The sequence below is a fragment of the Chelon labrosus genome (assembly GCF_963514085.1).
Source record: "Chelon labrosus genome assembly, chromosome: 19".
Taxonomy (NCBI): domain Eukaryota; kingdom Metazoa; phylum Chordata; class Actinopteri; order Mugiliformes; family Mugilidae; genus Chelon; species Chelon labrosus.
Window position 1 is genome coordinate 7,826,664 of NC_140352.1, and position 24,759 is coordinate 7,851,422.

Below are 24,759 nucleotides of genomic sequence, written 5' to 3' on the forward strand. Positions count from 1 at the left end.
TCCCATCATGCCAGACAGAGCTCTACTCAGTGAGCAGTATCTAGGCTGGCAGTGACTCCCATGCTTCTGGATAAAGACATCAGTACCGAGCGGGTCCAGCCTGGTAAGAATTCCCAGTTCTGCTAATTAAAGTTCTGTTATAGACAGAAGGCCCCGGCGCTGACACCGCAGACAGTTACATGCCCTACAGAGCTAATTGCGGGAGAGATTCTGTCTCTGTCTTTGGATCGCGTTGGACTTGAAGAGAAATTACAAACGCGGCCTGACGAAGTGTCTCCCCCCGCGTTCTCTAGCTACGCAGCAGTTTCCGAAAGTCTGTGCCACCCTTTCCAATTAAGAGGCGCAAAGGCCAAAAGTTGTCGGATGTTCTCGCAGAGCAAAAGTACAGTAGCTGTAGGAGGAAAAATAAATGTAGTGAACTGAGAAGTGGCTTAAATGCAAAGCTCAAAGTTCCTCTTGTAAAACATCGAGTAAATAGAACCAATTTCGAAAAGTTCAGATAGGTTCCTCATCATTTGGTAAACTTTTATCCAGAACATATCATTAATAAGACTGCTTAAGAACATTTTAATACACTGTCTATTAGGGGTTGTACCGACTAGCCGAGTAGTCGACTTTACTGCTGTGCCATGACGCTTTAAGCAGGAAGTCGACTAGTTGCTGAACACGTGACAATAACAACACGGACGCCTCCGAGAAGACAGGTGAGGAGTCCAGTGGGTCGTTACAGCAAACTAGCAGCGGTTCATCAAGTGTATGATGTACCGTGACATTAAGAATATGTAAGTCAGTCCTTAAATACAACAAATATACTATTTACACTCATCTGAAAAAGCATCAGCGCTAAAGCTAGCAGAGGAACGGTCCAAAGCCACTCAACGACAGTCAAATAACAACTTCACCAAACATCCAGCGGTTAGGGTGAGAGAAGGAAGCTGCAGTAATTTGTTGGTGAATTTCATTGTCTAAACTATGAATAAACTATTAGTTTATTCATTTTTCTAATGAACTGCTCTTATACATTTTAAATATAACTTTTGATCCATTTTAAGAGACAGATTGTTAGCTTTTGGCTACTTAAGTACGTTAACATTTAACTGCATTTGACTAATTCAACGATGTATTCAGGTCTTCTAAAACTGTCAAGTCTTTTAGTTCATGGTTGTGTTTACTTTCTATCAGCTAAATAGATCTGGCTTTACTTGCCCTTTAAGTGGTTCCTCTTAATGGATAATCACTGATTTTCTAAAGCAACAGCATGCAGCTTTATAAATCATTGATGAAGTAGTCCTCAATCAAAATTCTCTCCAAAACCCATTGCCAAAATTTAATTTAGACCACAAGCCTAAAGTGAGGATGATTTGATTGTACTCATGCCTGATACAAGAAGAACTTAAAAGTGTGGTTTGAAAGCTGAGTAAATACCAACTTTACTGTTGCCACTAATTATCAATTTACTAGTTTATGACGTGTACTTCTGCAGTTTTGTCTATGTTAAGGTTCAACTTACTGTGTATATCACCCTAGGTCAAGATAGACCTTTTAATTTGGGTGAATACCGCAAACATAGTATAAAAAAAACACTAAGACTGGGTCACTATCAAGAGATTCAATAAGTCTGTTGGTTTTAAAATGTGTCTTTCAGAAGTGGATCATGCAAAATACTATTATACAATCCCTGGAAAGACTTGCAGAGGCGGTCTGGGATGCATTTGGCCATGTCTTTTGTCGTGTGATGAAAGAATTGTGTCTGGCTATACCAGGCTAGGATGTGGTGGCGGACTAAGCTCAGATTCATGAATCTTAAACTTCTCTCATGAAAGACAACATCTTTTCCCCCTCAAAAGTCATTATATACATAGCCAAATTAACTACTTCTGATCAGTATTAGGATTGTAGGCCTCAATGTGAGTCATAATTGGGGCATGTCTGGTGGACATCCCTCTCTCTTCCCTCTAGTGTAAATGAAGTCACTTTTGGATCCAAAAACCCAAATTGGTTGGAGTCAAAAGGCAAATTTGAGGCTTCAAAACGTCATGCTAGTTGGTTTGTACCCCAAAAAGGTGCTATTCTACAACTATGCATGCTCATGTACGTATAAACCTGATCTTAAAAAGAGTATACACTGTCACACAGCAATGGTGATTTGTAGGTGGCTGCTAAATATAGTGTAAGCAGTTTCAAAAGAGACCTGGCAGACTTAAATGCGGCTGAGATGAGGCAGTAGGAGGTGACATCATGCCCTCCTCTTGTATTTGTAATTTAAGTACATAGTGTAAGACGCCACTAAGACGTAACAAGACTTACAGACGCTGCTCAGTCAGAATGCCGTTAAAAAAAAAAACGCCTGCAGTTTAAGAAAATAATCTGCGCCCGTCGCAACCCACTTCATCTGAGCGCGGCGAAGCTCGAGATGCTGTGAAATCTGTTTTCTCCAGAGTTATTTTCATAATGTAGTGACCTTTTAAGAGATATGAAAGAATGAGGCTGCACTCCAATCAATCAAATTCATAAATCCGTAATCCCGCAGACTTGCGAAAAAGGTCAAAACACCAGTGCAGGTCTCAGCGCCATGTGGACGAGATTGAAAAGCTGCTTGGGCTTACGTTGGTGAAGTCAAATTTTCCACATGGCTTTAAAGGAAAATACGAGAGTCACTCAGAAATGTGTCTACTTCCAGTTTTGGTTTGTCATGGTGAAACTGATGCCACGTGTAATTATTTTTTTTGGCCATAGACTGTGTTTGGGTTCGTGTTGGCCATGTTTATGACATGACTCAAGCTGGTCTCACCAGTTTTGGTCAAAACATTGTGCCAACTTCACAGAAACTAAATGACTCTAGACTCTGGCTCTTGCTTTTTATACAACCATCAAACATAGCATTATGACCAACTTCCTACTATTGTTTAGGTCTCCCTTGTTCCTCCAAAACAGTTGTGACTCATCAGAGAATAGACATGGGCCTTCTGAGGGCGTCCTGTGGTGTCTGGCAACAATATAATAATAATAATTGTGACCCTTAATTGTCCCGCAGTGGGGAAACTTCAGTTCCTGCTGTTTGACCCATCCATTTGTTCAAACAGTAGTGTGTACAGTTGGAGCAGCCTCTAACGACTGCACCCAGGGAGCAATTTCGGGATTAGATGCTTGCTCAGGGCACCTCAGCCATAGACACGACGGGAGGCGAAACTGGAACCCAAGCTGCGCCTCCAACTACTACTCCACAGCTCCTCTAATGTTGTTAGTGGGGAGCTTTGAGGCAAGGGGCCTTTGTGGATCATCCCACAGATACTTGATCAGTTTGGGATCTAGTGAATTTGAAGGCCAGGTCAACACCTTGTGATGTTCTTCATGTTTTTTTTTGAGTTTTTGTGTGTGTGCCTGTGTCAGGCTGCATCCTGCTGGGGATGGCTGCTGCCATCAAGGAGTGTCATTGCTATGGGGTGGGGGTGCCTGGTCTGGTCTAGGTGGGTGCTAAATCCACACGAATGCCCAAGTCAAGCAAGTTTCTGATGGAATACACCCATAGATGTCCCTATTTAAACCTCAACTTCCCACAGAACCGAACAAGATGCTCGGATGAACTCTACAAGTCTAGTTGCCTTTCTTAAACATTTTTTTTTTGGACATACCATGACCTGGATGACTGAGACATGACCTTCAGACATACCAGCAGAACATTGAATTGTCATAAGATGGTCAATGTTATTCACTTCTCCTGTCATAATCCTGTCATCCGGTCATAATGTTGTGGCTGTTCCATGTACAAACTGGAGTCTGTGCTTGAAATTAACTTCTGAAATCAGAACAATGAAACTTGATGTCTTTTTTGTGAAAGCTTTTCTGTCCATTACACATATTTTCCTCCTATATTTTACATTGCTTGTTTTATATACCTACGTAAAACCTGCACTGAATAAATTTTGCACATTTGGGATTACTTTTCAACGAAATGCAAGTGTCTCCCCGACATAAACCCTCGTCCTCGCTGTGCAACCATCTGCAACCCTCCACGCGCTGTCTGCAGGGTTCCTACTCACGACCAGAGGGAGCTCCTGCCTTGTGTGATGACCCCGGTGAACTTTGTCAGCCTCCTGGCATCCACCTCGAACCACTGCAGCGGGTCATCTCTCCCGGCGCACCAGGCCCCGTCATAGAGGTCATCTTCGTATAGGCCAGCCTGCGGGCCAGAAACAGGCGTGTGGAGCAGAATTTTATCCCAGATGTTGACTCAGATGTGTATGTGCTGCACGCTGACTGCTAAGCCTATGTACACTTATAGAAGGCTTCAGTTTAAATGCTGGCAGCGGAGACGCGGCTATACGGGAGAGACGTGTCTTCTGACGTGACGGGACAGCACATAGACTGTAAATTTTTTTTATAAAAACAGCCGAACAAAGTCAGCAAAGTTACAGGAATGTACAGAGAACACATCTGTGATCCAGGGGCTGTGCTTCGTTCCAAAATTCCAGCAATTATGATTTTTTCTGCGTAATGCCGACGACACGTTTCACTTGACAGCTGAAAATGTTGAACTGATTATAACGAATGAAGCCTGAACTCTGCCAGCTGACACCGTTCGCTCAGAGCCGAATGACGGAAGCATCATCCAAACACTATAATGATATACTGTACTGCGGTGCAGGCTCTGAATGCATAATATCACTGCCTAAAAGGGGGCATTGTGTGCATTTAAATATTCTAACCGCAAAGATGAGTTAAGTTCTGATTCTGTCAAAGGAGTCAAAGAAGACGAGCGCTTGATCCCATTTCCTGTTTGGACGGGCGTGTGCTTAGAAAAGAAAATCTCCAAATAATTCTTTAATTCACATGCAGCTTGGAGAAGCCACGCTCCGGCCAAGAAGACTTAAGTGTTCAGCTACCCCGAAAGTTCAAGTTCCCCGAGCGAGAAGACGCGCTTTGTTTAAATAATGGATGAGGCTTGCTAACTCCGGGACGGCTCGGCTTAATGCTGTCCGTCAGCTAGCCGCGAGTCTCTTAAGATTGATGAAAAATAGAAGCGTTCGCAGAGGAAGTCGTTTCTCGTCGTTCGCCGGCGCAGATCCAGGTGCAGACATTTCCTGCACAGGAGTAAAAGCTGGCGCCCGGAGGCAGCGACCGTCTATCTCTACACTGTAAGTTGCATGATAGGGATATGGTTGTTCACATTTTCCCGCCGGCATGCATCTCCCGCTATCAAGATGTATTGCAGTCACGTTCATTCCAGTGCTGCTGGAATCTAAACAAAATGTCGCAGCAACAAACCAAGTCCACTGGACGCAGGCCCGATTCAACAGGCAACATCTGCTTTCTGTGTGTTTCCCCTGATTTACAGATAATTGTCTCGGCATAGACTCTATCTCTGTCCCTCAGTGAGTGGTGCTTTCTCTTTCTCAGACACAGACCAAACAGCAAATCCTTTGTTTTGTTGTTTGGTGTGTCTTCTCGCCATCTTGGCTGAATTAAGAGGACGTGCATGTGTTTCATTAATTGTGCCGTTGGATTTGGAGCGGTGCGGGAAGATGAGGTTCGCTGTGGACCGTGCACAGGCCAATACCCTCAAAGAACAGGAAATACTTCTCCCAGATGCCAGCCCTTTATATTAGGTCTCTGGATTTGCCTCTGGTTTGATGGCAATCCTTTTACTTTCTTACTTTAGTGACGTTTCGAAATATTAAAATACCCTGAAACGTAGTGATAATGTCTTCTAGGAAAAGCCAAACTGATCCTTAAATTAAAAAGATATTATCTCTCAATCATGTACTTACTGCCGCTGAGTGAAAATAGAAGCCTCTGAGGTAAGGTGAGACAGCCCGAGGTATAATGCGAGCCCCGACATTTCTGGAAAGCTTGGCCACGCTACGCCAACACTTCACATTCCGATCCCGTCTTACCTGAATGTTGAGACGACCTCTGTGTGCACCGAGGCCGTAGCGCTTCGTGGACGAAGCGTGGAGCTGGAAATCATCAATCTTCAGCGTCTCCAGTCCGATAGGGGGGCATTCTAGGTAACAAGAATGACAAATTGGGCTGTAATGGAAATGCTATGTACGATGCGTTCCGCTGCTCCAGGGGAGAGAGAGAGGGAGAGGGGGGAACCGTGGATTTGTTAATAGCTTGACTCAACAGTAATGAGCAATTTCTACATTGCACAGCGAACTGGAATAACTAACAGAGAGCAGCTGCTTTCCAAGTTTGCAAGACGGATAGACGGACAGATACTTTATTTATCCTGTGGGAAATTCACCACTGAGAAGATTTAGTGATAGCTGCTCTATAACCCAATGCACTCAACACACAGTGAGCAGTTTCATTCTACTAATGTGAAATTCCTAAAATAAAATGTAAGCATTCATATGAGCAGCTTTCTCTCTCTCTCAACCCAAAACCACATAAACTCATCATGCAAGTATCACTATCAAGACTTTAACTAAGTGTGTAATGCTTTGATGCTTGAACTGGTATGGATTTCAAAAGAAGCTCCACGCGTGATTTATGTTGAACCCTTCCTTTTTCTAATTTCGAAATGCACACCTACTTTATCGGAGCCATCTAGCAGCACCCCGAAGACATGATTAAACTGTTGTAATGACTAAAGCAGTATCATTAACCCCAAATGAGAGAAAATAGGAAATTAGTGCAGCTGCCACGGATGTTAACCTGTTGAGCGAGTTTCAAGGTTTGGTTTAAATATATATATAGAGAGAGAGCAAGAGCACAGGAAGACCTTTAAGTGTCAAAATAAACTTCACAGATGATACATTTAGTTTGAATCGGATGAAGAACTAGAAAATAGTCCAAAACGTTCCCAAAGGTCTGTTCTTATAAACCCGCTTTACCAAATTACGGCTAGTCGATGCTCGGTCAGGTGTGTTCTTTGGACTGCTCGGTTCTGGTGCCTATCCTATTCTATCAACAGACACCAGATCAGATTATAAATCAAAATCAGTTCTCTGTTGATTGATTGTCAGTTGCCATTTCTATAGCGCGGGGAATAGATATCGTCAAAATCAAAAGCCTGATACGTCCTGCTCCTTAAAATGCCGGATCCTACACTTCCCACAATGCAGCACCATGACTATTCTCCAGAGACGAAGCGGCGGCTGAGTAGCTCCTTTGAGTAATAGAGTGCAAGAAACTCTAAATTCCTACTCGAGCCGTGGACGGCTAAAGTGACTGAACCGCGTGAACCTGATTTCCTGTTATAAGCATATTGCACGTCTCTGTATTTAGTCGTGCACATAGTTGATGTTTAAAACAGTTTAAGGAAAGACAATGGAAGGATTATTCTTGCTTAGTTGTTTTTTTTGCAAGATCCTTTTGCAGGAATACCTGCAGTCCAAATCAAAGGACGTGTCTAATCGTAGATAATATATTTACCGGCAGTACAGATGATGGCAATTAGCTGTCATGAATGGGAACGATCAACTTGTAATTAAGTCCTTCGGTATATCAATTATCCAGTGATGCACCCACTGATGCTGCATTAATGATTTGACAGGAAAACAGCTGCATTTAGTGCATTTCATTTTGGAAAAACACACAAAACACAGTCTTCAAAAAGAGAAAGTCAGTGAAATGGTTTCGTGTGATGCCGGAGACAGACTGCAGCTCATTCGAACAAACGGCTGCATTTAAGTGATTGCAGAAACTGAGCTGGTGTTCACTAAATAGTGCTCTTTGTGTGAGGTTGGCTTATCTTTTTTACACTACAATGGATATCTTCCAGTGAGGGCCAAGTGGGCAAATCAAACTTGACGTGTGAAATCTCCGCTGCCCGGCGGCTCACATCAAGCTGTTTGCAGACTTCCCTGGACCACAGCAATGGAATTTCAGAGCAAGAATTTCCGATTGGGCACCGGCCTGTTTGTACATGCGGCATATGCTGCACATGTCGCTGTCACGCAGCCAGAACCGCCCTCGCGAATGAAGACCCAGGAATATAACAGGCCACAAAAGAAAACGATCGATTTTACTTTAAGAATAACGTGGATCTGGATCTTTTAAGAGCTCTGCGGTGCATATTTGGTCCATAGAGGAAGTTGGCTTTGCGTACACGATGAGACGCTGAAGATTTTCAGTCGCAAGATGTTTGGAGAAACCACAGGCGAAGACGATCAGCATCCAAAACCCACACATGCATCAGACAATTTATAGCTTGAGACTAAATTAATTCCTACTGTAAAGTGGTAAAAAGTTGTGAAGTATGCTCTATACAATAATAAAACATCAGCTGCTGTATTGTGCATGCCTACATTTACAATCCTCTTGGACAAATACTTTAATTCCATAGGCTTTCTGGATGCAGAAACAACAGAACAAAGAAGCAAGATCAAGGTTAGCAACACTCAAAAAAATAATAGATGGGTGCCTTCCATGCAGCATAGCCCTAAATCATTATCACCATCTGCATGCAATCCTCCACGAGAGGACCCACACAGGAACACAGCATCTGGCTTCAACTATAGCGTGTAATAGAAATGAAAATACAGACAGTCGAGTCCTCTTTCGTTGCTATCTCGGGCCACTTGCCATGTCACTGTGGAGGCCTGAAAACCGATTCAGTCAGAGTTCAGTCAGGCCACGCGAGTCACAACTAAAACATCTGCCAGCGCAATATTGAAATGTTTTGGACGCATGACTCTTTCATATTGCGCTAAATGCTGGCCCCCGACGGGAAATCACTTCACAGACACGGTGTCACAGACTCCACCCTAAATCATCGCTGGATGTCGTGAGGCAGCTGCGCTTGAAAAGAAATAAATAAAAAATCAATAGCGTTTTATCAAATCCAGTCTAGTCAGCTTTCGAGAGCACATGTGGCTAACTGTGATATCAGAGCGGAAACATCTTGTTTCAGCAGCTTTCTGTTACGTCTGATGGGAATAATGAATGACCTGTTGAAATCTGCTGCATGAAAATCCATGCTGGGGCTTAGGTCTCCCATTTCTGACCTAATAACTAATATTTTTTATTTTTTAAAGCTGTATATTTTGAATTCATTGGAAGCCCTAAAAGTGCAGCCCTGATAAATCAGCTGCTGCCAGGAGACGCTGGAACAAAGTTGGGCAACCAGTGTGTTGAGTCTCGACCATGAAGACATGGTTTTGGAAGCTTTTCCGCGGCGCCCTCCTTATTATAGAGTCACAAATAAAGTCACAAGATTCGCAGCTTCCCACCAAAGTCGTTCTTAATCTGCCAGCGTTATTAAAGATTGATATGTCTTGCCCCGTGTAAATAAGTCATTCATTCACCTTCTGTAACCGCTTGTCCCGTGAAGGGTCGCGGGGGGCGGCTGGAGTCTATCCCAGTCTATCTTACAGGGGAAATATGAGTAGTTGGGGAAAAGTCCGAGATCAAAACACTTTGCAGCAGTTTGAATCTATCAATCACAGAAAGGCTACTGGGGCATCCTGGCTGCAGTCCAGCAAACCCTGCGTATTGTGATCCATGGCAACCAAACACAATGCTTCATGAGGCGAGGAAGAGGACATCAGCGCCTCTGCGCCTCTTGACTCTTTCTTTCTGCATCCTCACACGCTGCCAGACCTTTCCTCTCGGGGAAAATCTGCTTTCCTGAAAACTCTTCACCCTTTTCCAAAAAATATTTGTCATCTCTGAGAGAGTTTTTGTCTTTTTTCCCATCGCGGCTGCTCCTGTGGAAGCGGAGAAGAAATGAACCCCCTGCCACCGCCCCCCTCGCCACCCCGCGCAGGATGAATTTTTATGAGATTTCACATGACAAGTGGGTGTCACAGGTTTTTATTTTTTCACACTCACCCTCTTTCGTCGGGTTGTATTGCCTGTCTCCCTCTGAGATGCTGTTTGGGGTTTTCAGGGGGCTCTTCTTGTTCTTCTCCGCCTTTTTGTTTGCTGTTTTCACTAAAGAAAAGAAAGCGACTGTTAAAACCAGGAGAATAAATCATGAATAGAAAATTCATTGTTTTCGGCATAGAGAGGGATCGCAATAGTGCTGACAGGAGATAAAAGGAAGCCTTTCGTGGGCTTTAGTCCTACACATATGGATGGTTTCAAGATTGGGGACTGGACCAAGAGATCATTTCTGGGCACAGAATTTGAAAACGCTTAACTCTTGTCTCCCTTTCGTCGGCGACAGCTCGACGAGTAATTTCTCATTCGCAATTGTATGAGTAAACCACCTCGAGGTTCAAATCAGTCGGGAAATATTCTGCGCAGGAGGCAGACGGAAGTAAAGGGAGTGCTTTTATCTGGCTATGACAGCGCGTCACATCTGAAAGTCTTTGTCCTCGTCTCATTCTGGGGACAGGTCCAGTCCTCTGCAGTGCCGCTCTCAGGTGCACGTGCAGTCCGGCGTGACAGATTTAGGAACGCATATGGTCGCTGTCTGTGGCGCCGGGAAACAATTGTGTTGTGCTGTGGAGTTGATCAAAGTACAGAAGCGACAATGCGAACTACTTCTGCAAACTATTTTAGGCAGAACAAGCAGCGTCCAACATTTCAGTTCTGGCTGATTTGGCCACTGTGGTTTAATATTACAGGTCACAATACAAACTATTGTTGCTTTGATAAAGAAGTTGGTGAATAATTAGCCATTGTTCAGTAAACGTTATACGATTCTACGCTAATTGCAGCCTAATGAACAGCAGGGCACGGTAAAAGGAAGGGGTTACGTCACTGGTAATTTGGACGTGTGCAAAGTGTCGCCTGCAGCTCTTCATCAAACAGCTCACTGTGGCTGCTTGTTCCATTCTCAAAAGTGACCATTGTCTTTTGTAGACTCATTTTTGATAAAACTAGCTGTCTTCTGTAAATACTTAATAATAAAAGTCCACTTGTGTTGTACCAGTAAAACGATTTCAATGGAAATGCTTGGTTTGCAGCGACATTGAAACCACCATTGTATTGCGACTATTTTGCCCTTGTATCCAGATATCTGTTTATAGAGACTAAATAAGCAACTTTTCTTTCCAGGCATGTCACCACAGACACCTAGTTTAAGATTCATCAGTTGGCCATAGACTCAATCATGGCTGTGTCAGTTGATTCAGTGACAGTGGCTTGACAAACACCCATTTAAATCAAAAGCAGTGCAACTTTAAAGCTGAATTATTTTCAGCTGCTTCAGAGCAATGGTATGAGCTGTAAGCGTTACGCAAGTTTATCGCACTTTACAGCTGGTAAACATGACTAGCAGACGCTGACAGGAAATCTGTGAAACAGTCAGCTCTAACTGTTTGAAGCTGCATTGTGTTCATCAGCTAGTTCCTTTGTTTTTGTCCTGCCGTACTGCCCTGGGACGGTAGTGTGAACAACCAGTTTATCCGATTTTTATTTTCGTCGTCATGTTTTCGCCTGGAGGTTAAAGGGGAACTACTGTTTTTTTACAACCTTGAAGTTATTTCTGGCATAAAATACGATTGTTTACTCACCCATATAACTTTTGTGTAATCTGTAGTCGTTCGGGAGATATTTAGATCAGCGTATATCCATATAGTGGGAGTGAATGGGGCACCGAAACACAGCCTCTAAATAATGCATTATCTGCCTCAAAACTCGTTCATTTCACCAATATTTGTTATTGTACACTAATGCTAGTCCCTGTTAAGTCCGGAGTTACCTGTTATCATCATCCAGGGTCTGTTGGTCAATCTACAGTTTCGGTGCCCCAGTCACTCCCACTATATGGATATACGCAGATCTAAATATCTCCCGAACGACTACAAATTACACAAAAGTTATATGGGTGATTAAACGATTGTATTTTATGCCAGATAATAAGGTCCAGGTTGTAAAAAACAGTAGTTCCCCTTTAATAAAAGCACGTAGGGCGGATCAGAAGTGAAATTTTCAAAACAAGAAGCCGAAAGGCACTGAAATGCTCCACGGTCTGTTTCATATTACATCTATTACATCAAATGTTACCATCTTCTCCGTCCAGACCCACCTGCAGGAGGTGTCCCTGCTGAGACATGTGAAGCCGGATGCCTGAAACATGAGGTCACTATCTGCACAGCTGCTCTGCATTATCTGACTGCCACCAACAAGAAATCCTCACGCCCACACGTTGCTGTCCTCCAATCGCCTGGCTGCGTTTCAAACATACCTATTAACTTGTTATGAGCCGAGGCTCCCGTGGCGGTACTACGTGCCCTACAAGCGCGGATCTCACACGTGCTCCCTTGGTGCCTCCGTCCTGACATCTGCCGCGCATGAAGCCTCGAATCCTGCTGCTGCACGGAAGCCACACAGAAACTTTGGGGCTTTGAATGTGCATACCATAGGTTGATAAAGAGGATTCCTCGGGAGCTCGTTGTTGTTCTTTTGTGGAGTCAAGGAGCACATTGCGGTTTCAGTTTGACGCCTTGTGTTTTCTGTTTTCACTCATTAAACAGCAGCATAAACATCACTTAAAAAGTGTCCACTAATTCAAAAAGCCACAAAACCTAGTCTTTTCAAATTAAATTCCAATGCGTATTTGTACTTTTGCATGTGTCACTGAGATCTTAACGCAAAGATTGGCCTTGAAAACTCATGTTAAACCATTCACTGTCATCTAGTGGCAACACTGACTCATAAGTTTGCTTCGAGGTTTCAGATGAACTTTTTGCAGCCACACAAACATCTACAGTCTGAAAATCATCAGTTTTGATTGGGACAATGATGGAGTTTGTCGTAAAACATCTTTCTCAAGGTGTGCTTCCAAGAGATGGAAGTGCATTTACCTGATTTCGGATCAGCTGTGGTTTTATCTGTCTTCCTGCTGCTCTCTGCTTTTCCCTTGGGCAGTTTCTTGGCGTGGTTTTGTTCGTGCCCATCTGGCATCGAGGTCATGGGCTTCTCCAGCGCTTGGACCTTATTGTACTGGTCTCTCGTCAGCAGCTCCTGCATGTAGTAATCCTCATCTTCGCCGACGGAGCCATGGCCGAGGTCTGCGAACCCCGCGAGGAGTCCCAGCACAGCCAGGGGGGTTATGAGGCTGAGGTGTTGTCTTGTCATGACCCCGGGGGCGATTATCTCCAGCTGAGAGTCTCGATGCCGTCTCCAGAGGAGACTCCTGCTGCTGCAGCCGGACTGCGTCCCATCAACTGCTCGCCTTCCTCTCCCTCCCCGCTCCAGCAGTTCACAAAGTTCTCCGAGCACTCCAAGTCACTGACGAAAGCAGCGGAGCCAGAGGGTCCATGGACGCCTCAGCCTGGGAAAAATGCAATGAGGGAGGGAGAGGCACTGTGGGCAGGAGATGAGGGAGCACAGAGGGAAGAGGCAGGGAGACACGCAGTACAGTTCTCGTCTTTAGATGCTGGCAGGTGACTCAAAACCTTGTTATGGTAGATTTAAACCAGACCAGATGACACATTGCGGAGTCATTTATTGGAAGTAAAATAGGGACTGAAACATATATATTGACACATCTGCTCTCATCTTCGCCGGCTCCGACTGTCTGGAGCATGGGGCTGCTTTAACCAGAGGAAAGTTTCTTCTTTCCTGTGGGGGAAACGACGCTTAAACAGCTCCTGGCATTTGTGTGTCTTCAAAGGAGAGGCAGAGTCTCGATCCGTGTAGGCGTTTAAAGTTCAAACTGGCACAAAATACGCACTTCTAAACAAACAGTAGCCGTAATCTGCCCTTTTCAGTTCGAGCAGCAGGTCACGCTAAGTGCCCATCCGTTAGTTAAAGTGTACTCATTGAGTTTATTATCCGTTTACGGCCAAAGATAATTAACTTGTCGCACCTCTTGACGCGAGCCCCGTTCGCCGAGGCTGCCCTTGTTTCAGCTAAGACGCGTTGCGCAGACTCCGCGGTAATTTACACATTTACAAGCGGCTGAATTTTAACCAAACAAAGTCTCAGCGGAGCATCCAGGCATGTTCCAACACAGTGATGGAGCGCTGCCCTGTGTGTCACTGCTCATCACATCAGCACTGTCTGTTCCTCATGAAGCTTTTCCTCTCCCTTTTTTCTCTCCCTCGCTTTCATGCAGACATGACTACAGCAGCCGATGGAGGCTCACTTTCACAAAAAAAAAGGCAAAAAAACAAAGCCCGAAGCAAGAGTCAAGCTGGCTATTTCTTCATTAAAACCGTATCTTTGCAGTTAAAAAGATTTTTAAAAGGAGCTGGAAAAGGCAAAAGTTTCATCACGAGAGTGCCAGCGTGTTATCTCTGGTATTTAAGAAGCAGCAGTTATTGCTAAGCAAAGAAATGTCTAGCCTTGGGCTTAAAAGGATTTAGTCATAAGGAGTGGGGATTCCACCGGGCAGTTGCACAACTAATGAGTACAGCTTTTGACATTTCATCAACCTGAGGCAAGATAAACTAAGATAATAATCCTTTAATAAGCCTGGTGGCCTGCCGGGATGGTGCCCAATTTAAATGCAGTGGCTCATTAAACATAACAGCTGCAGATGGACAGTACGTACGGAGAAGTCTGAAAAAAAAAAAAAAAAGGCTGCACGGAAATCAAACTTACACCTGAGACTGAGGGGGCTTCTGAATGGAGGCTAAAGGAGGCTGCGGGCCCGGAGAACGAGATCTGGTGTGGGTGGACAGCTCGAGGCTGGAACACTCAGCTGGCACAATCGTTCGCCAGCTAGGCAGGCATTTGCTGTTCGCCCACTCCTCATCGAGACTACACCCATCCTGAACTGTCTGGGCGGAAGGAGGAGGGAGGAAATGGAAGAGGGGAAGAGAACAAGGCCGCCAAGAGGACTGTAAGATTTTACTGCAATGGCTTGAAGACATGAAATATCTTTTTTTTTTTTTCCTCTTCCTGCACACTTTAAAACTACCCAGCTCTTTCAGAGTGTTTGTTTTTTTCAAATGCGCAACTGCCCCATGGCAGATGTGCATTTCAAGACTTGCTTTTTGCTTTATAGGTATACACATAGCCTTCTTTAGCATTTAAAGATGGCGATGTGACAGATTTGGCTGGTGTTTGCAGGCTGGAGTGTGTCCTGTGATGCAGCCTGACTCAACAGGATCTTAAAGGAGCAGTGTGCAGGATTCAGTGACATCTAGTGGTGAAGTTGGAAAGTACAATCAACTCAATATTCCACCCTGACGCCTCCCTTTCCAAGCATGTAGGAGAGCCTGCGGTGGTCAAGACTCTGTCATGAAGATGTAAAAGGCCCTCTCTAGAATCAGTGTTGTAGACACGTGGCAGGCTTCCAGGAGGAGGACACGCTCCCCGTGTAGAAATAAAGGGCAGGTGAATATACACCAATATATACACCATTAAAAGATAATCATGATTCAATTTCTGCTTATGAATCCCTCTAAATCCTACACACTGGTCAAGTTTTCCAACATCATCACAAAAAAATTAAATTGCTTTTACTGGCCTCAAAAAAAAAAAAAAAAAAAAAAAGTTATGCATCCACTGAGACCACAGTAAGCCAGTTTATTCTTCAGCCGTACAATTCTGTCCAGTCTTCATTATTGCAGCATTGAAAGGCTGCAGAAAGAAAAAAAACAAGAGCCATTTCAGCATCTTTTCTATGGTTCATTGATCCTTAGGGCAAGGCCGTTCATGACGGTCTGACAAATTTGTTTACTTAAAGAGCAAAATAGGTTGCTGGCATCCTTCCAACACAAAGACCATTAAAACATGATGGAAATGGTTGTTTCGCATTTAGACGCTGGATGGAAATTGCGATTTGTGTCAATGCCCTAAACTGATAGATATTTAAGAAGGCAAGAAAATAAAAGAATTAACACCTTTTATTTATTTATTTTTTGAATATATATATATACCGATCAAGCATAACATTATGACCACCAACAGGAGAAGTAAATAACATTGACCATCTTGTGAATATTCAGTGTTCTGCTGGGAAACTTTTGGACCTGGCATTCATTCATGTGGATGTTACTTAGACATGTGGCACCCACCTAGACCAGACCAGGCACACCCACCCCATAGCAATGACACTCCTTGATGGCAGCAGCCATCCCTAACAGGATGCAGCCTGACACACAAAATGAAGAACAGCACGAGGTGTTGACATGGCCTCCAAATTCACTAGATCCCAAACTGATCAAGTATCTGTGGGATGGCCCCACCTACTAATAACAACATCCTGTTGCCAGACACCACAGGACACCCTCAGAAGGCCCATGTCCATTCTCTGATGAGTCACAACTGTTTTGGAGGCACAAGGGAGACCTACACAATATTAGGAAGGTGGTCATAATGTTATGCCTGATCGGTGTATATGTATATCAACATTTTTCATTGTTATTGGTTATAAATGCTACACTTTTTAAGATGTTGTTGTTTCCTTGCTTTAAAAATGGGTATTTGATAGCAACAAGCCCAAATCACTGACCCTATTTTATGAAGCCTATTTGTCTTCCTCTCTCTTATTTGTGTGATGTGCCACTATGTATGTATGCACCGTAGTTCGGAACGCAATTAGACATTTTTTTAAAGCATGAAATTATTTCCAGCATTTTCAGACTGAAACAGTCAAAATGTCCAAAAAACGTGCCACGGTTGGAGCAGGCAGATCAAACCGCTGCATATCAGGCTTGTGAAGCGGAGCAGCTTGAGGCAGGGATGTTGTGACAATAGCTGTCTTTCCCAGCAAAGAACACCCAAGGTGGGAGAGTGATGGCTCCTGCCTCTCTCCGTAATCCCTTGCAGGGAGGGAAATCCCAAACTGAATTCGCATTAATTGGACTTCAGTGCCCAGAGTGACAGGTCAGAGGCTCAGCGGCGAATGCCTCCCCGCTGCTGCTTTGTCACCTTGTAATTGATGAGGAGCTGGAGACTGATAGAGAATCCGAGGGTGCAGAGAATAATGTAAAACGGTGTTGTAGTATTCAACTGGACGTGACAAGGCCAAGTTTTCCCTGACAAACAATGCGCAGCGAGTGATAATTGCATGCATGCAAACACATTTTGTGTTCATCCATCAAATGCAACCTTCCCGGCGTCCAAGGCTCGTGGCTGATGTTTCTAATGAGTCCTGCCGAGGGTTTACTGAGGACAAACAGGTTAGCTACTGCTTGACAGGGACAAACATGTGCCTTTCATTATGGGGAACTCAAAACTCTTGGCATTAAACAAGCGCGACAACAAACCCTGCAAGCTAAATCTCGGGGCTCTGAGAGGCAGTCATGTTTAATTTCCACACAAACAAGAAACGGTTTGAATTTAGTAGACAAGGAATACTTGGACTGTTACCGGAGTGAAAATGGATGCTTAAAAGGCACATATGAATCATTACAAACATAATCAGCATGCTACGCGGAGTGTCCAACTTTTTATATTCGCGAACGTCACGGCTTTTTAAACCCACTGATCTCTTTTTGCGTATTCTTCTAAAATTGGCTCAATTAGTCTGCACACATTTCTGATAACTGTACGATCAGAGGAAAAATGCAACAGCCCGGTGTCGGATTTTAGCAATATTTCTCCCGTGTCCATGGAAACTGTGTGGAGCCAGCAGTGGTCAATTTGTGAGACTGGCACACATGCAGAGCAGTCTGCTTTGAGACTTGAGAAGTCTGTGTCAGCTTATGTTTTCACGGTGTCCTTCTCAAAACTCAGTCAAGAGATTAGAAGAAATCGTTTTCATTGGTGCGATTAACGTCCTTAGATCCGGTAATGAAACTTGATCAAGGTAGCAGGGTTGCGTAACAAAACAGGTGGTGGTATTTCTTTGTTGTTGTTCTTTCTCTTGATTAGAAACAGGTTTGGGTTTTTAGTTTCAATAGACGTTGTTTATTATATGTTGATTGGGTTCATTACGTCCCTTTCTTTTAATAATAGTATTTATGCCAAAGAAGAATTTTATACTTGATGCAGAATAATGTAAGGAGGGACTCACTTGGAAGTCAAGTCAGTTGCTGTGCTGGAACGTCTTGGACTGGAATTTGACTCCTCTGTGGAAGAGGTCACAATGAAAACACCCTCTAAAAGGGTAATTCAGTTTATTTGAACTGTGTGTTTTCAGTAGCTGCAAACAGCTACACCGATCAGGCATAACAGTATGACCACTGACACGAGAATTGCCTTGTGACAATTCAGTGTTCTGCATTCATTGGTGTGGATGTTACTTAGACACGTAGCACCCACCTAGACCAGACCAGGCACCCCCTACCCATAGCAATGACACTCCTTGATGGCAGCAGCCATCCCCAGCAGGATGCAGCCTCAACAACGGTTTAGGAACAACTCAAAAAAACATGAAGAACAGCACAAGGTGTTGACCTGGCCTCCAAATTCACTAGATCCCCTACAGAGCCCCCTCCCCTCAACCCACAGGACCCAAAGCCCCCCCACTAACAACATTTTGTTGCCAGCCACCACAGGACACCCTCAGAAGGCCCATGTCCATTCTCTGATGAGTCACAACTGTTTTGGAGGCACAAAGGAGACCTACACAATATTAGAAGGTCATAATGTTATGCCTGATCGGTGTATATGTATATCAACATTTGATCGGTGTACTCACTTTTCTGCTCATTTCAGTAAAAGTAACTGTGGTTGAAGTTCATTAGCTTACACAAAGAAAATCAACACATAAATGTGCCATAAATGCTCCCCACGCCGTCGATGATTAGATCCGACGCAGAATCACAAATCCAGCCTCAAAGCCTGATTATACAATATGTCGGCTTGTTTTTGCTGCTCCCTAACGGGCCAACAGATCAGTAAATCCACGTCTCTGATGGCTAAAGATTACCGACCTCAAGTCGAAAATCCGTGAAAGTTACTTTTGCTCACATTTTTAAAGCAAATCTTTTCACTCAAGTGTGAATTACAGCTTGTCATCGTGCACAGTGAGCTGTTTATTCAGGCCAATTGAGAGAAAGGTTCTTTGGAAATCTGTCTTTTGCACTGGCTGCAACCTGCCTTATATGGTTTTCTACTTTCTTTGGCTCCTGTGTGATCCTTGTGGAAACTATTACATTTATCATAGCTCCTCAGTTATGGACAATTTATTATTGTCCGTGCAGTGGCTGCTCAGACTATCGCCCCATCAGAGACCTTTGGCGAAGCAAAGGCTCTTTATCTATCCATCACGCACTCAGACCTCAGGCTGCTCTCAACAGTTTAACTACACGGTGGCCTCGGTCCCGATTCAGCCCGGGCCGCTCCTCAGTTTCCTCCCTGAAAACATTCGCTTCCTGAGCACCTGCGATTCTAATTCTATTGTCCACATTCACCGCGGCTGGGACAGGTTCCAGCTGGACGTGGCCGAAACAGGCCAGATGTTCGCGTCTAATAACAGCTTTTAATGTGAATGGCACGAGAATCCTGATGGAATAATGAATATGCATATGAGCGCAATCAAATCCAATAAAAAAAGGTTGTTTGTTCTTTATTGCCAAGCTGTTTGTTTGCTTTAAAACGTTTACAAGCGGGGAAAGGTTAGCGAGGATGCCTTCAATTCGTCATCAAGATCTGTTAGTACAGCTGCATTCAGGAAGTTGGCGGTAAAGCGGGGTTGTCTCACGTCCTGCGGGCATTGTGAAGGACACCTGTCAGCTTCAAGACGACGGTCCGCACAGGCGCGGATGTAACCACATTAGAATTCTTCTCTGTCCCTCTTTTGAAATGCTTGGCTGGAGTCTGAGGTGAGAGCTAACGCAGAGCAACGACCCCGCGTGCAATGAACCTTGCTGAACAATGACACAACCACCGGGGCTGCGAGAGGCCGCGGAGGACGGAACAAAACACGGATGAAACAGCTGCCTCAACACATCCCCCATTGTTGAGAATTTGCTCCGATAAAAATAGCTGAATCGATTAATTCAGCCACGTGAAGACCTGCCAGCGCTAAGCAGAACCATCGGGACGGGTAATTGGGACGCAAACACGCTTGAGAGGACTTTCTCAAGGTTTAAGTGCGCCTTTTATTTTGATGCCGCGTTTCTAAAAGTTTTCAAAGAATCAACATTTACGAGAGCACGGAAAAAATTCTCACTGCCTGAAACCATCACAATAGCGTCTTAGCTTAGCTTAGGGAGGCTGTGTGAAGAAATAAGCGGGGCAATCAGCGATCGCGAGCTTTGCCAGGGGACCTTTTTCTGTTACTTCAGAATGCGTCCAAAACAGATAAAACTGCATAGCTCTTTATATCACAAGCAGATGGTCTGAGTCCTTCTAACAAATGTTTCGGAAAGAGAATTGAACAGGGCGTGCAGGAGTCTTACTTACTGGATTACTGCAAATAATATAAAGGAGATTGATTGCTGATTCCTTCTCATCTGTCTGATGCATGATCATTTTTATTTATTTTTTTTCCTCTCTGTGTTCCTCGCTTGCTTCATCATCAGTGGGCATGACTGAGCCTCACACGGCCTCTCCGGGTATAACTGGCAGGCTATCAGAGCACTCAATCAGCATGATGGATAGCAAATGTTTGTTGCATAAACTTGTTTATGCGGATCTTTCTTTCTTGTTATCTCAAGAAAACGCACCATTAATCACTGACAACAATAAGACACAGAGCTGTGATACAGAAGGGGATTTATTTAGATTTTTTCCAGAGGTACGTGCGGATGCTGGTGGTCTTGAAGGCATTTTCTACTCTGAGTCTGATCCCGAAACTGCCCTCACAAGAAGGATAAGATCCACGGCACGCCGGAACATCATTAACATGTAATCTGACCCGAGCGCGATGAGATGGAGGAGGGCAGACAAGATACTTGATGAGGAGCCACCTCTGCTTCAAACCTTATCCAAACTGACAGAGGAGAAATCGACCTGGAGTAAATTTCGCCCAGTCACATCCAACCTCCTGTTGTGACTCACATAAGTGTGACCTGAAACGCTCTCCCAACATGTTACAGGTTCAGGGACTCAATTGCCATGCTGCTGGCGTCGAGACAACTTTTCTTTTCTAAGGGGATTCATTTGTTCCTTTCTGCAAAGAAATCACACAAAAAGACCAAAAACAGCATATGCTTTAACTCTGCATTACTTTCAAACCTTTCTAGACTGTCTGCAGCTTAGTCACCAGCCCACTGGTTCCTTCTGAGGACATGAATCTGTGTTGCTCACATTGATTAATTCCTCAAGGGACAGTCTGCTTTCTTTGAAGTGGGGTTGTATGAGGTACTTATCCATAGTCAGTGTGTTCCCTGCAGTGGATGGTGGTCAGCACGGCCTCAGTTTGGAGGAGCAGATAGGAATAACTGGAGGGGGAGCTTTGGAGTCAGCTGCAAAAAAAACAACTATATTTTTGCCAACTAAAGCAAGTCTTACTCGAAAATAAATAAAAATTGTTCTTAAGTGTGCTGTATATTTGGATTGCTATCACAACTTTACCTTCTCTTCAGATAACCATGAAGTCAATATATCTCCTAAATGATTGTGTGTATTCTGAGGGTGTCCTGTGGTGTCTGGCAACAGGATGTTGTTAGTGGGGGCCTTTGGGTCCCATCATGGGTTGAGGGGAGCGGGCCTCTGTGGATCATCCCACAGATACTTGATCGGTTTGGGATCTAGTGAATTTGGACATAGGCTATGTATACATGAAAATATTTAATTTGTCACTCCTTTGGCTTTAATAAAATGGACTGACATTTGCTGCACATGACATTAATTAGGTGTACCTACATATATTGAACGCACCTTTTACAGGCAGTCCATTTAAAATGTTGTCACTCTTTTAAGTAATACAGCTAAATGCTAAATGCTAAATGCTAAAGACTAGCTGCTCTATGGACATAATATTTAATTAGAAAACTAGCCCGCTAACTGTCCAAATAACCTACACTATATATGTTGCTGCCGGACATGTTTGAGGAGGAAATACCTATGTTTGTGTTTTCCTGTTGCTTTGTTGCCGTTAGCTAGCTGTCAGTTAGCCGTTAGATGGCTGTCAGTTAGCCGTTAGCTAGCTGTTAGTTAGCCGTTAGACGCCCCTGTCACTCAAAGGTCAGGATTTACTGTTGCCCGGATGTAAGCAAGGTAAGCAAGGCTATTTATGCTAACATTAATATTGTTAATATTATTATTGGGCTACTATTTAAGTGCATGTTTGTTGTGTTTTGGGGAACTTAGCAAACAAACAAACATATATTTGAATACTGTTGATTTATGGTGATTAATACTAATAACTAATATTATAATGCTTTGGGTTTTGCTGCATATTTACTGCATGGACTAATCTTTTTGGGGGCAGTTTCCTATTTTCTTGCTGTAGTAAAGAATCATATTTGGTTTTACAGACCTTATGTCACACATGTGATCACAGTCAGAGTTTCTATTCATCTTTTGTGCTAAGCTTTTGTCTTGAGCTTGAGTTATGACTTACTGTTAATGATCATTATTATATTTTGCTTGAGCTGCTCTTTGTGGTTTACACTGCCCCTATATTCACCTGCATTATTCGAAGTATTATCTGCTGCAGACGGCACAGGTTTTGGCAAGCTGAGATGGATTTGTGGGTAGGTGGGGGGGATGCGATTTTGTCAATCAGGAATCAGAGTTCTAAATAAATTGTTCGGGTAAGATATATGCGTTTACATGCACCAAAATATCCATCTGAACTGAGTTTTTGGTGATGCGCAAAGTGGTTCTGCCCCCCGCTGAGTGACAAATCTGAGGGAAACAGAAGTAGAAATCGCAAAAAACATAGAATTAAATCAGTAGAACATGACCAAAATGGAGCCACGTTTTCAAAGTTGCTGCCCACATCAATTCCAGCTCGCTTCATCTTTCCAAAAACACCCGTTTTAACAACTTGTTTTTGCCGCCTCCATCTTTCTGTGCCTCCTGGAACTCGTCACGCCACCTGACGTTTTACCCCATGTGGAGCAAACGTGCAGAAAGGATGGATTTATTCCAGCCAGACACACATGGTTATTCTGCGCTGATGTTTCCCCGCTGAACAGAGCACCAAAAGATTTATACCGTCCCTCGCTCTCATTATCCTTCCTGATCAGCGCAGTCTGTTCTGGTTGAGGTGGTGACACGAGGCATTATTAGAACTGGAATATTGGTGTCCATTCGAACGCAACAATTTACAATGTTCACCAGGATATTTCCTTCATGGTCTGATGTGCCCTTTGCTCTGCTAAGCTGCTTCTGTCCGGCTCTTCCGCTGCACACGGCCGCGGCATTTCATAAGCTACACCCCAGCATCCATCTGCAGGATAACTTCTAAAGTTCCCCCGGGGTGAAGTGTAATATTGTCTCAATATGATATCATCAAGCGATGAACCTAAATGCCAAAAGCTGTATTACCGTTATAAATCCGTTCCATGTGAGCCTATTGACAATACTGCCAGCATCTAAAATGTTCCCCATGACAACATGTTGTATTTTTAGCCTGCTGAAGCCAAAACACACACAGACTACGTAAAGAAATGTGCATCTTAAGGCTAAATATGGGTTTCAGGAAGCCTCTGGAGTTTTCTTACTCAGGGCCTGTAGTTGTCCAGTTTCCTGTCAGTTGCTGTGTTCTGATACAGCGCAGACTAGGATGAAAAGAGGCTCTGATAATATTTGCGAATTCCAGTGAAATTTGAAGTTGGTTTGGAGACGTTCATTGAAGCGTGGTGGGCCTCTTCGGGGCCGCCAGCTCTAAACAAAATATGCAAATGATTTGCCGTTGCTTCCCTTAGGTCAGATTGTCTCTTGATTCCGGCGAGGACAAAGTGGGTTTAAGTTTCCTGTTAATTATGACAGGAGGTTTTACTTTGGTATTTGGGTCAGTTTGTCTTAGTGCGAATGTTAGGGAGGAAGGTTTAAAGACTGCGAGAACGAGGGACATGCAGTTTTTTTTGTAAACCTTGTTTAAAACTCTTTGGCCTCTTTGCTTAAATCACTTCAGGGTTCCTGCATTGTCCTTATTAGGCTCTAATACAACTAAATGTCTTAAGTCTGAATTTCAGCTGTGTATTGTTAAGCATTGTCTGCCCTCTGGTGTAGTGAAAATGTATTTTCCAACTTCAGCACGCTCGTCATCATTTCTTTAATTTGAATCTTTTTGAACACTTACAAATTGCACGTTATGCGTCCCTGGCTTCCTTTTTACTCGCGTTTAGCTGTATCTCTGTCCAAGAAAGGTCTTTTAAGTTGTTACGTAAATGTCCCAGATTTCATAGCCTCACATCCAGTCACAATCATTTTAATTTAAACTTGTCACTAATTTGGTTCATATTCAGTGTTTGCGGCAAAAATTTCAACGGGAAGAGAGGAGATTATTAGATCAGAACTGCAATTACAGCAAATTGACTTCAGACAAATAAAAAGTGATAGTCCTATTGTTTGCATTTAATTTCCTTTTAAACTCTTCTTGCATCCAAACGCAGCATATTGAATTTTGCATTTGAAGATAGTGTTTATTCCCCTGGATGAGTTTATTTTTAGCCTAATCTGTGTGGAATAAGACAGATTTCAAGATTGCAGCTGCATGTATTTTCCAGCAGAGGGTGGTGTTGTTTCAGTAATTGCACGGCACAATTAAAATCTTTCAGTCCTAAAATAAAAACTGGTAATTGTTCTCAATTCTGGACCCAATCCAGTCAACGATTTATAAAAGACGACACAGCTTCGTTTCAGTATCTTCTTTGAATTCACTATTTAATTTTTTGTACATCTGGCCACAAAAAAATAACAATCACTTGAATTCACTCACTCTGTCTCACACACATACACTCAAAACCACCACACTCGCTTGTGCTCTTTTCAATCTTTGATTCATCTCTGCTTTTATAACTTAAAAAAATAATTTAAATAAAAAAAACAAAAAAAAAAACATTGATTTTTTTTTTCTTTTCTTTTCTTCTTCTTCTTCTTCTTCTTCTTCTTTCACGG

At 43.4% G+C, this 24,759-nt stretch overlaps 1 protein-coding gene across 1 annotated transcript in view; it reads right to left on the reverse strand.

Moving 5' to 3' along the window:
- cpxm2 (carboxypeptidase X (M14 family), member 2) overlaps positions 1 to 13,163 on the reverse strand; it is a 29,195-nt gene extending 16,032 nt beyond the window's left edge. Inside the window, exons 1-4 of the mRNA XM_084567535.1 lie at positions 12,705 to 13,163; positions 9,781 to 9,882; positions 5,895 to 6,004; positions 4,041 to 4,180 (exon numbers count right to left, since the gene is read on the reverse strand). Of these exons, the coding sequence (XP_084423661.1) occupies positions 4,041 to 4,180; positions 5,895 to 6,004; positions 9,781 to 9,882; positions 12,705 to 12,978 (626 nt within the window). The 5' untranslated portion in view covers positions 12,979 to 13,163. The remainder of the gene's footprint in view (positions 1 to 4,040; positions 4,181 to 5,894; positions 6,005 to 9,780; positions 9,883 to 12,704) is intronic.
- Positions 13,164 to 24,759: the final 11,596 nt, after the last annotated feature.